The sequence below is a fragment of the Pan troglodytes genome, chromosome 1 (assembly GCF_028858775.2).
Source record: "Pan troglodytes isolate AG18354 chromosome 1, NHGRI_mPanTro3-v2.0_pri, whole genome shotgun sequence".
NCBI lineage: Eukaryota > Metazoa > Chordata > Mammalia > Primates > Hominidae > Pan > Pan troglodytes.
This window is the reverse complement of record NC_072398.2, coordinates 139,759,484-139,772,591: the sequence shown is the minus strand read 5'-3', so window position 1 is coordinate 139,772,591 and position 13,108 is coordinate 139,759,484. Positions and strand designations below refer to the sequence as shown.

The window sequence follows — 13,108 nt, the reverse complement described above, 5'->3', positions numbered from 1 at the left end:
TTTAACCCACAGTGAATTATATCCAAAATCCTTATTCCAGCATTCAACGCACATCACCATCTAACCTCAACTTAGAATTTCTAACTTTATGTCCCAAGTTTCTCCTTCATGAATTGTCTATTCCAGGAAACTTCTCTACATGTTATCCCTTAAAAGTACCATGAATTGTCCTATCTCCATTCTTTTTCTCTTGCTCTAACACTCTGCCTTCAAATGCCCACTTCTTCTCTTTCTATAGGATTATCAAATCCTTCAAAGCCTCCTGAAGTCTCCCCCTACTACCCAAAAAGCCTGACCTGACTGTGTACTCCAAGACGACCTTCCTTCCAAGTCTGAAATTTCATTGCATGAACATATGCTTGTCATTTGCTTTGCACATATTTTTGACCATATTTTCAGAAAAACAACCGTATATTACAAAATTTGCATTGGCCAGACCTGATTAACACATGTTGCCCCAGTTGGATGTGCTCTTTCACTCTCAAAAGTGTCACAGTATAGATGATTATTTACACGGTCCTATTACTTATTAATGTCTTTCCATTTGTGTGTTTAATCTCTTCAACTAGATTTTAAGTACTTTGTAAGTAAAAGTCTGTTTCATCCTTTTTATAACCCTTTCAACTTTCAATCAATATTTGAATGAACAAGTAAAATAATGAGGCAATAAATACACCTCATTAAAATAGGATAATACAATACACTAAAAATACATAGAAAATTCAAAATTGAACAATGCTCATGAAAATCCATAAAAGCCAGTATTTAACATACTACCTACTCTCTAGTCTTGTTTTCTTTGGTCTCACATCTTTATTCCCGCCCCTACTTCCTGCCAGCATTTAATGTGCCTATCATACTTTGCCTTTGGCATACTGTCCATTCTGTTTCCAGATGGTGACGTCATTCCTTGTCCTGAGCTACTCTTTGAGCATTATTTCCCATTTTTAGCTTGACCAAAAATAATCCGAACAAACCAGAAATGCAAATAAATGCAAGCCAAATAGGCAAGAATCTTTTTTTTTTTTTTCTTTTGATAGAGTTTCACTCTGTTGCTCTGGCTGGAGTGCAGTGGCGCCACCTTAGCTCACTGCAACCTCCGCCTCCGGGCTTCAAGCAATTCTCATGCCTCAGCCTCCCAAGTAGCTGGGATTAGAGGCATGCGCCACCAGGCCTGGCTAATTTTTTTGTGCTTTTAGTAGAGACAGGGTTTCACCATGTTGGCTAGGCTGGTCTTGAACTCCTGATTTCAGGTGATTCACCTGCCTCAGCCTTCCAAAGTGCTAGGATTACAGGCGTGAGCCACTGCGCCCGGCCCAAATCTATTCTATTTTTAAAATTATAACATTTAAGATGTTAAACTTCAGTTATTCCCCTATACTACTGGTAAGAGAATTCCATGTTTACCAAATATGTAACTGAAATATCGTTCTGTTGATTCCTCATTTTTATTTGTATATTTACCAGAGAGAAAACTAAAACTCACCCAAATTCAAAAAACCCTAAAGTAATATACTATGTTATCAATCTTTAAGGGAGACTTACTTTTCAACTTCATCTGGTTTTTCAAAAAACAAATTTTCCAAAGAAAACAAGCAATCATTTGATTTCAGCATTGTTGAAAACTGGACTTTGTCATAAATCTACAAAATATGGAAAAAGTAGTTTATATTTCATTTATAAAGATGTAAAAAAATATTTCTGTATAATCACTAATTTTCCACAGTCTCCTGTAAAATATAACCACAGACTATCCTTCCAGCTTCATCGTCTGCAACTTCCTTCAAAGCACCTCAATATTCACATACATTATTCTCTGTTTTCCACTCATTCATGGATTCACACTTGCTCCCTTCTCTTCATAGTGCTCCAATGCTTGGAATGTGTTTTCTGCCATTCTCCAACTGGCAAATTCCTAACCATCCTTCAAGTTATAGGTCAAATGTCATTTCTTCTTCAAAGGCTTTTCTGAATTTGTCTTCTTCCTCAAGGCAGAATTAATCAGTCTTCTTGGGCTCTTAATACTTTGTTCACACCATTATTTTCAAGTTAGGACAGCACATTTTATTGTGAATGTGTGCACCTCTAACAATATACTATGTACATATGCAGGGATTTGCTTCAAAATAAAGGGGAGAGATGAAGGAGTATTGAAATAATATTGACAATGAGTTGATCAAAGCTAAAGCTATGTAATAGGTACATGGGGTTCATTATAATATTTTTTCATAGGTTTGAACTTTTTCAAAATAAAAAAATTACAAGTTTAACATACATATGCATATTTATTTATATCAGTTAATGCATGTACTACACATGTTTACATTCTTTTTTAAAAGATAATTTTTGCACTCAGAGATATTATCTAAACATAAAGGATAAAAACATTCAGCATTGGCCACCTTTGAACATAACAAAAATCTGGGGCTGAACAAAGATGCAAATGTGATTAAAAAAAAAAACTAGTCTCTAGATACATACATTGCTCCCATTAGAATTATTTTTCCCTGCATATCCTATTTTTTTCTAAATTCTTAAACATCATAGAACATTCTATATGACAAACCATAAAATCAGACGAACAAACTGTAAAACATAAATCACATTTCTGTTTCTTCTGTTTTAGTTAATACATTGTAAATTTGTCCTCAAGATAGAAACTACAATCAAAGAAATTGTATTAATGCCATCTAGTGGAGAAATACGCATTACCAAGTCAGATTATGTCTCTCCAATTTTGAATCCTCCTTGATGTGGGGATGAGATACAAGTGGGAGTGATATGGGGAAGGGAGAATGTTTCCACATACAACGCTTGACAAATGCTACTGTATGAGAACTAAACCTGTATATATACTTCAGGGCTGTTCTTACTGAGATAGAATATTGTGGGGTTTTTCACTGTTTTCGTTATTGGGTTCTTCCCCCTTCCATCTGTTTAATATAATTGCCCTCTTCATTTTTCTCTATCTATTAATCAGTTACCAACAAAAACAAGTAGTAAAAATGAAACAAACTAGTGTGGTTCTATAAATGTCTAAAACAATTTGACTATACGAAAAATAGAAGCCTAGGATAATAGGGCAGGAGGTAGAGGGAGTCATTCAGAAATATGCGAAGTCTTTAACAGCTTTAAGTAAACAATTTCAGAACTTGAAAACAATTATCTGAAAAAGTATAAATGAAAATGTTAATCATGTTTTTATATTGCCCAAAAAGTAACGAATAAAATGTTCCCTTTCTAGTTTTAGGAAAACTATGTTCAAACAAAAGAAACTTTTCCTAAAATAAACCTCACCAGACCAGTTTCATATGGCTTTGCTACCTCAGAATTTAAGTCAAAAATCTTAAGGCTAACATTTATACACTTGAATACTTTCTTCCCAAAGCAACTACAAATAGACAATAAAACTACAAATTTAAAACATTTGGGAAGAAAAGCGTTGCATAAACTGACAAAAACCTCCTATACAAACAGCAAATATTTTCAAAAGAATTTTTTATTTCTAGTTCTAGCATACAAGAATATAACTTGTTTGGGCTCAGAATAAAAATATCAAGTACATATTTTAGTTCTTATATACTCCTATGAAAAAAACACCCCTTATCTAAAACTGCATCCTCTCATTCCGCATTATTTTTCTTCATAGCATGAACTGATAACTAACATTATAGTATATGCTTAGTTGTTTATTATGTTTCTCCCTTTAGAGCAAGCGGGGACTTTTTGCTCATTAATGTGTTCCAATAACCCAGAATAGTGCCTGGCACACAGTAAATGGTCCATAAGAATGCATTGTGGAATAAATGCATTAGCAAGAACCAGTTTATAAAAATAGTGTTAAATAAAAATAATTTTCTGTTAATTTAGAAACTTAAAATTTCAGCCCCAATCTTCAACGTTCAGTTAAAAAATGTGAAATCTTTTTCTAGTTCAGGATTTATGTAAATAAAATCATGAAGGTTCTAAAAGATGATGAATTTGGCACTTTCATTATGTAAATAAATCTTTTTTTAAAAAAGAAACACAGGTCCTAAAAGGGACCTTGCTACAGTTCAGTATGAGTTTGTGATGTGAGGGGATGCTATTTTAAATTAATTAAAGTTCTAGGTTTAGATTCAGATTTTTTAAGTTCCTTTTATTATTAAAGTTTTAGTTTCAGCACGTGGCACAAAATTAGATTGCCAAACACAATAAACAATATCATCCCAGGTAGTTTTAAGTGTCTGCTCTGCTATAATCACTGTTAAAATACTTAAACTATTTTTGAGTCTACATAATTTGCGGTGCCGACCTTCTCTAGTTATATTAATGACAATCTCTAGTTAAATATTAATACAACTAGATACAATTAATCTTTAGTTATATTAATGACAATTCACCATTTTGTCTTCTGTAATCTTTACTTATTGTATAAAATTATTGTATACAATTATTGTATAAACTTACTGTATAAAATTGCAGGCCTATTACTTATTTCTTACAATTTTTACTCAGAAATATACTCCTTATTTTAAAAGTACAGAAACTCAGATAAAAATTATTGTTTTGCTAGAAATTTTTGTGAGTTAAGGAAGAAGTAGGGACCAACATTTACGGGAATAACCGACCGTCACAAATAACTGCAGAGAATCTGACAAAGAAGGAAAAATCAACGGGAACAAATTACTCCGAGGCTCGGCCTGGGAAAGGACCATACAATTGTCCGAGCCCCAGATCTCACCCCCTCTCCCCAGGCACCAACAGGGCTGGAAGGGTCCGGCTGGGGACCGAATCAGCACCTAAAGCAAAATAACAGCTCTGTGGATTTCCTAAGGAGAATATTCTAAATCCAGGGCAGAGGCCTTAGGGCCCCGAGAGTGGCACAAGAACGGGGCGCTGGGGCGCGTCACTCCACCCCCAGGGTCCCGTTTCCTCCCACCGCTGTGAAACCCGCGGCTCAGACAGATGGGTATGTCCCCCCCAGCGCTCGCTCAGGGGGCGCCACACACCGGAACACAAGACACAGGAACCGAACACCAATCAGCCGACTTTAGGGGCGGGCCGGACGCCCAGCCAGTCCCACCTCGCGGGGAGCTGGGCCCGCCCTGCGCCCGAGCGCGCCTCAAGCCTCACCGCTTTCTGACTGGAAATGCGGCTGAGGCGCTGGCGCGGGCCTGCGGCCTGGAGACGCCTGGTGACCAACAACTCGCCGCGCCCGTCCGCTGCCTGCCCGGCAGACGGCTCTAGAGATCGACCGCTGCCCGGACGGCTCGGCTGGGTCCCCACTTCCCCGCGGGCATCGGGCCCCCGTCCCCACCTTCCCCGCGGGCGTCCGGGCCCCACTCCTCACCTCCCTGCGGGCAGCTCCTAGGCCAGTCGAGCGCCGATTTATCAGCCCCTCGGAGGACCGCCAAGCCTGGCTAAGCCGAGCTCCAAGCAATGGATCGCCCAAGCCCCCAACCTCTCCCTTCCTACCTTTTTTTCTCCGAAAGTTTATAACTGGTTTTGAATATATCTCTTGCAGTTTACTGTGTCTATTCTCTTTAAATACAGCTCCTAATCCTGGGTTCTAAGGGTCTACTAAATGGTACCCTTTCCCTAAGCTAACCTGCTTCTCTACCCCAACAACCACCACTCCACAAACATACACCAACCTGCCTTTCTCATCAAAGTTAGCCAGGCCTCAGCTCTGGGACTTCCGGTCTCTTCATACCTAAAAAGTGTTTCACCTATATTATTTATAAAATATCACAATGGCACTCATGAGGTCGGTATTACTGGGGAACTTGATTCAGAAATAAAGTTAAATTTCAGAAATAAATGTTCTAAAACACAATGATATTTAAATATGTTTAGCCAACATGAATTTATAAAAACAGGGCAATAATGTGTTCTTAGGCTGTAAACATGAACAAACTATAAATTATCCTTTTAAGTTTCTTTAGAATTGTCCTCTGAAGATTTGTCAGGGAATGTTTTGTAGATGATAAAATAGCAACGAATCAATGATGCTTTTCTTACAGAGACATTTATCTTTCCTTTGGAAACCCCCACCTGTGACATCTAGGGCCAACCTACTGCTGTCTGACTGCCCTATTCCTGTTCTCTTTTTTCCTTGCAGTTCTACTGTTCATTAGCTATATGACCTTGGAAAAGACCCAACCTTTAAGTCTTAATTCTGCATCCTCAGTGATACTAATAAGCTCTAACTCGTAGATACTGCTGCAAGGGTTAAATAAAATAATATTTGCAGTAGTCCTACCACACAGTAAATGCTCATGAATATTAATTTCTTTCACCTTCTCTGAAATGTAAAATTATTCCAGTAATTGGGTAAGCCAGTTATTTGGATACTGATAAAATAACAAGTGTTTGTCTCTTGGAGAAAATAACATTTTGACTGCATAAACTATTCTTAATAGAAAGGTTGAATTATCATTCCTCTCAAAAATACTGGAGAGGAAAGTTACTTTCCATAGACTGCATAGAGGAAAATAACGAAACAGTGCATTTGTTATAGTGAACCCCTCAATGTGTTGAAATTCATACATTGAATTTTAACCCCCGATGTGATGATATTTGAACGTGGGACTTTTGTGAGGTAATTAACTCAAAAGGGTAGAGCCTTCATGAGTAGGATTGTGCCCTTTTAAGAGGCCAGAGAGTTAGCTCGCTCTTTTCCTACCATGTGAGGATACAGGAGGACAGTTTCTGCAAGCCAGGAAGGAGGCCCTCGCCAAATACCGGATCTGCCTGCACTGTGATCTTGGACTTCTCAGGCACCAAAATTGTGACAAATGTTTGTTGTTTAAGCCACCCAGCCTATGGTAATTTGTTATAGCAGCTTGAACTAAGATAGGGTTTGAGTGATAGAATTGTAGAATTCAGCAACAGGCAGGTACAGGGGGAGTCTTACTGCCAAAGCACACAGTAGCAAATGGCCACCATGTTCATAAACAAAAACATTCATTCATTCACTCACTCATTTATTCAAGAATGCATGTGGAATCTATAGAGCCTTACTTTCTCTTAAAATAATGTAATAAAAATGTCAAAGCTGCAGTTTTTAAAAGGAAGCCTCAGGACAGTGATAAAGTTACTAAAAATCCCATTTTGTGGGGAGGGATTACCATGGTTTTTAGTAATGTTGCCACATTTCTCAAGAAAACATTTTAATCCTAAAGATTTAATTTTACAACCAGTGCAACAATGTTATAAGCAATCCTCCAAATTGAATAACATAACTAACATTTGAAATATAGTCTTCCCGGTCAACTTCTGGCATGACTGCATAAAGAGCTTTGCTACCTCACTTCTCAGTGAAACTGGTGAAAATTCTAGAAAAATGACTCAGACCCTCTGGAAATGATCCTAAGGGCAAACAGCAAAAGAAGAAACATCTCTTCATGAAAGAGATACAAAAATTTGGTAAGAAAGGCAAGGGTCTGTGGTATTTTATCCAAGACTCCCAAGTTCCAGCTTAGCGAGACAGGCTCCATTCTAGACAGCTGCAGCCAAGAATACAGAGCTCTCTCTGCACCCAGCTCCCACTAGAGGGCGCGCTTTCTTTCTTTCATTGTGGTAAAACATGCGTAATATTTATAATTTTAACCATATATAAGTGTATAATTCAGGGACATTAAATACACTCACAGTGTTGTATAACCATCACTCTTATCCATACCCAAAACTTTTTCATTATCCCCAACAAGAAATTTGTGCCCATTCAGGGAGGGGAACATCACACACTGGGGCCCGTTGCGGGGTTAGGGGCTGGGGGAAGGATAGCATTGGGAGAAATACTTAATGTAAATGACGAGTTGATGAGTGCAGCAAACCGACATGGCACATGTATATCTATGTAACAAACCTGCACGTTGTGCACATGTACCCCAATACTTAAAGTATAAGAAAAAAAAAAAAGAAATTTCTGCCCATTAAACAGGAACTCCTCCTTTTCCCCTTTCCCTAATTCCTGGTAACCTCTATTCTACTTTCTATTTCTATGAGTTTACCTATCCTAAGTACTTCATATAAGTGGGATCATACAATATTTGTTCTTCTATTTCTGGATTATTCACTTAGCATAATGTTTTCAATGTTCATCCATGTTGTAGCATGGATCAGAATTTTACTCCTTTTTAAGGCTCAATAATATTCTATTGTACTTACATACCACATTTTGTTTATCCATTTGTAATCCTGGCTAAGGGACATTTGAGTTGTTTCCACATTTCCACCTTTTGGCTATTGTGAATAATGCTTCTATGAACATTCGTGTGTAAATATCTCCGTTCAAGTCCCTGCTTTCAATTCCTTTGGATATGTACCTAGGAGTGGAATTGCTGGGACATATGGTAATGCTATTACAGCCAATGCCATGAGTTCTAGCTGATGTATCCAACATAACCAAAATTTTATTCACTTTGTAACGTCCACATCTTTTACACCCTGATTAGTCAGTAGAAATTGATATTGAAAAATTAGTCTCAGGCTGGGCAACACAGCAAGACTTCATCTCTACCAAAATTTTAAAAACTAACCAGGCGTGATGGTGTGTGCCTGTAGTCCTAGCTGCTTGGCAGGCTGAGGCAGGAGAATGGCTTGAACCAAGGAATTCCAGGCTGCAGTGAGCTGTGATCCCACCACTGCACTCCAACCTGGGCAATAGAGCAAGATCCTGTATCTAAAAAAAGCAAGAAAGAAAAAAGAAAAATTAGTGTTGATGGCTCTAGAGAAGCAGGAACCAAGAAATGTTGAGGTTTCAAGACTATTTTTCTGCAGATGACAGCCAGAAATGTGTTGTGTTTTTTATTCTCAGATTTGGACGAGAAACAGTGAAGAGATCGTTTGGGAAGAATCTGAGAATTACAAAATTAATTTCTGAGAAAAAAAACAGAAAAAAGGAAATAAAGGTAGTTTGATATGATGGGATTCTCAGGAGGAAAGAAAAGTTTAGGGAGTTAGGGCCAATTCAGTAGATACTTAAATAACAAAAGGAAGACTGAATTAAGCACAAACCAAAAAAAGAAATCTTTCTGTCCTTTCTTTCTGTTTGTTTCTTTCTCTTTTCTTTCTTTCTTTCTCTTTTCTCTCTTCCTCCCTTCCTCCCCTTCCTTCCTTCCCTCCCTCCCTTCTTTTTTCCCCTTCCTTCCTTCCTTTCCCTCTTTCTTTCTCTTTCTTTCCTTCTTTCTTTCCTTCCTTCCTTCCTTCCTTCCTTCCTTCTTTCTTTCTTTCCTTCTTTCTTTCTTTCTTTCTTCAGGGTCTTGCTCTGTTGCCCAAGCTAGAGGGCAATTATGTGATGCCTCACTGTAACCTCATGGCTCACCATAACCTCAACCTCCTGGGCTCAAGCAACCCTCCTGCCTTAGCCTCCCAAGTAGCTGGGACCACACATACATACCACCACACCACACCCTGCTAATTTTTTAAAAATTATTTTTATTTTTCGTAGAGATGAGGTCTTGCTATGTTACCCAGGCTGGTCTCAAACTCGTTGCCTCAAGCAATCTGCCCACCTTGACCTCCTAAAGTGCTCAGATTACAGGTGTGAGCCACCATGCCTGGCCAGGATAATTTTTCTTTAGGAAAGATTTAGTAAGTATGTATGTAACCAAGAACATAATGACATAAATTGATTAGAAAGCAATTCCTTGAGTTCCAAATGGCTAAGGAGAGTGTTTAATGGTGTTGTATAAGATCCTATACTCTTATTTCAGGAAATCTGTTTTTTTTTTTCTTTTCAGGCAGAAATTGACTCCTCCTACCAAAATGAATTTAAAATATTTTCTGCTCTCCAAAGTCAAGAATCTTGATCCTAATAGAACTGCCAGACAGGGTGTTCCAATTAGGCCTAGAAGCAATGCACCATACAACGACAGCCAGCTAAGGTATATTACAAAGAACATAAGCTTTCCATAGAAATCAGTTGAGAAAGATTCAGCATTCAATGGCTGTTCTTTGTACTTGACTGTATAAGTAGATTCTAAAATGTGTTAACACAAACCCTGAACTAGGAAGCAAATATCCCAGTACATAAACTTGAGGACAAAGGGAAATATTCCACAAGAGCATAGATTATTTCCTAAGTAAAAATTAGTGCCAGTTTCTTCAGGAAGAGTATGTGGGGACTCATAACCAGTGTATGCATGTTTTATGGTTAGTTGTATTCAGGTTTGTGAGGCAAACTATACATACTTCACATTGAGTATACTAGGTTTAGTCATTCTTAGCAAATTCTTTTGCCATTATTATAAAGTCCCTGTATAAATAAGAATTAACAATTAACATATTCCTTCAGGTGGTTAGTGTCTGGAGTAGACTTTACCTGACTATTATAATTAAGATTCTGGCATCCAGAATCTTATATAAGATTGTATTAATGAAACATGCAACATATTATATCTTCAAAAAGATTATTTAAAGGAACTTTTAGAAGCCACTGACAGATATCTTTAAAAGATATTTAAATGTCAGAAATCAGAGTAGAAAACATACTTTTAAAAAAGCATTTTTGTTATGTTTTGTTTTGTTTTTTGTCTCAGGCCAAAAAGTAATTGGCAGGATCTTGCAGCCATATGATCAAAGATTGATTAATATTATATATATGTTGTCCAGAAATAAGATACTTTCTACAGGTGATATAATTTAGTAGTTAATCAAGAGATATTGCAACGGTACAAATAACCAGTTAAGATACTGAACAAATTGATGTGTAGACAGAATAAGAAATAAGAAACACTGTGTAGAAGTAGAAATAATGCATTTGTCTGGAATCCTTTCCAGGAAATGGGGAGAGGGAAGAGATGCTATCACAACTGGCAGATGATTATTCATTTGTGATATATGTTGAATTAGGATGCATTTAAGCATGGGTTATCTCATGTTTAAATTTGTCAAAGCATTGAGAAAGCACAGTACATACAATAGCATATATTTTAGCATCTTGAGTAAAAAGCATCTTGGAACAAAGTTGAGAGTGCTGTATACATGTCTACCCAGAGTCTGAAGCCACCACAAAGGGAAATAGACACATCAGTTTTACACAACATCTGCCACCACCAATAACCACTAGAGAAGGAAAAAGGGATAAATTTGAACATTTTCTCTAGAACTTCTGGCTGCTTTTGGCTTCAACCAGTCCTGAGAACATGAAATAGCTTTCAGGAGGGAGAGGGAGATGTTGAAGTGCAAAAGTAATAGAGCAGCTCTTTGGTAGGGAATGAGTGGTAAAGTTAGGACCCTCTCAGCCCAGTGCCCAGCACCCTAAGGGAGACACATTTGCATCCAGGGAGCAGCAGATGGAGCAAGATGCAGCAAGAGAAGCTGCAGGGACCAGCCTGTGGAGGAGAGCCGGCTTAAGCAATACTCACAGACCATTCCCTGGGCCTGGCCCCACTAAGCCTTCCAGAGTTGAGAATCCTGCCTTGGGCGAGATCTGCTAGCCTCAGAACAACATGTTGCCAGGGTAGAGGCGCTGAAGCAGGCAGCAGAACTGTCACCATGGCTGCAGGGGCAGTTCTAAAACTAGGAGCTGTGAAATCAACCAGGAATGTAAGCCTGGTTTATGAAAAGTATATGCTATTATGATGGTTAATTGAACTGATTGCTAAAACCAGGAGTTTGTCAAGCCCCTTCTCCTAGTTGTCAGCTGGGAAACCAGAGGGACTATTGAGTAGGGAGTGTCAGAGAATCTAGGATTCCAACAACTGGGACGTGTTCTCAGAGTAATAATAATGCTTCATGGTTTTTGGTAGGAAATGAGTTACCTGCATTGTTATTTTGCTTTGTCTAACTCAGATTAGTGGCCTATGAAACACCAGTGTCACAACAAAATTTAGTAGCACTCTGCAGTTTAAAAGCACTTGCTCATTTAATGGATGGGGAAAATTTCTGAGAATTCATAAAAATGGTGTGTGTGCATGTCTGAATGAGTGGCTGAGGGTAGGTGCCTTGTATGTGTGTGTTATGGGGAGGGGAGGACAATGGCATGAAACCAAGCAGATGGAGAACATATTAGATACATATATTAGATGTATTAGAACATCATCCTTCCGCTAGTAAATAGAGTACTGTGGGTTAAAGCAAGTCCCAGTGAAAGAGTTCTGCCCAGAAACACAACTCAAAAGGTGAAGTCTGAGGATTTAAGAAGACATGGAGACCAAGTGGGAATTAAAATTTCACATGCCCAGAAAACAACAAGTAAGATAAGAGAGTAATTAATATAAAAGTAAAATGAGTTAATGTATATTGGACATCTTTCAGATACCTGTGAAGTAAAAGAGCTATCAAACTGTAAGATGTCATTGAACATTAAGAACTTTATCTTTATTCACCTATTTTATGTGTTTCTTAATTAACAGAAAATATAAAATTTGCTACCCCAGAAAAAAAATGACAGCATTAGCTCTGAAAAGGAGTCCTGCCAATTCCTGCAATTTGTGCTCAGACTGTCTATTCCGTCCACACATTAGGAATGAGCAAGTAGCTCACTCAAGTAGTAGGAAGCTTCTTTTTCCAGCAGGATGCTTTGTATCACAAGTCATTTGGGGGAAGTTTTGACAAAATAAGTTATTTTGTAGGCCATAAGGTATAATACTGGGGAGTTTAAACATATTTTTTTTCTGGATAAAAGTACCATTCACATGATTTAGCTGATATTTTCCCCAAATTGGGAAGTATCCTAGACATGAATATTTGATATCTAATACGGTGATTTTGCCTGAATTCCCCTATATGTGATCTCCAGCTCTTTCTACAAACCACACTATTTCCCTTGAATAGCAGTTAACACTGATTTTTGTTGTTACTTAAAGATTACAATCAGAAGAAGTATATTTTTTAAATATCTGGCTTTGAACAAATTCCCATTTTATTTGTAATATCTACTGCTATCCACAGTGGACTTAAAGCATAAAGATTTTTTCTTTCAACTTCATTCCCAAGTGACACCTTTCCCAACATATTCATATACACAAGTCACATTAAAATATATATAGCAAAGAATCCTCTAAACAGCTATTTCTCCCAACCTAACATCTGAGCTGCCATATGTTATGAATGTTTTGAACTCACAGAGATTTTGTAGCAAGTCACAAACCTGCATGGTCTGAAAGCACATGACTGC

At 37.8% G+C, this 13,108-nt stretch overlaps 1 protein-coding gene across 10 annotated transcripts in view; it reads right to left on the bottom strand.

Moving 5' to 3' along the window:
• The window catches only part of HFM1 (helicase for meiosis 1), a 134,398-nt gene extending 128,935 nt beyond the window's left edge, over positions 1–5,463 (bottom strand). For 4 of the 10 annotated variants that reach the window (XM_524618.9, XM_063799624.1, XM_063799622.1 and 1 more), the window contains exons 1-2: positions 5,333–5,463; positions 1,546–1,643 (exon numbers count right to left, since the gene is read on the bottom strand). In XM_524618.9, the coding sequence (XP_524618.5) occupies positions 1,546–1,616 (71 nt within the window). In that variant the 5' untranslated portion in view covers positions 1,617–1,643; positions 5,333–5,463. Of the gene's footprint in view, positions 1–1,545; positions 1,644–4,991; positions 5,066–5,115 lie in introns of those variants that run through there. The other 6 variants (XM_063799625.1, XM_063799638.1, XM_054684912.2 and 3 more) reach the window with 6 other exon arrangements.
• Between the last annotated feature and the right edge of the window lie 7,645 nt (positions 5,464–13,108).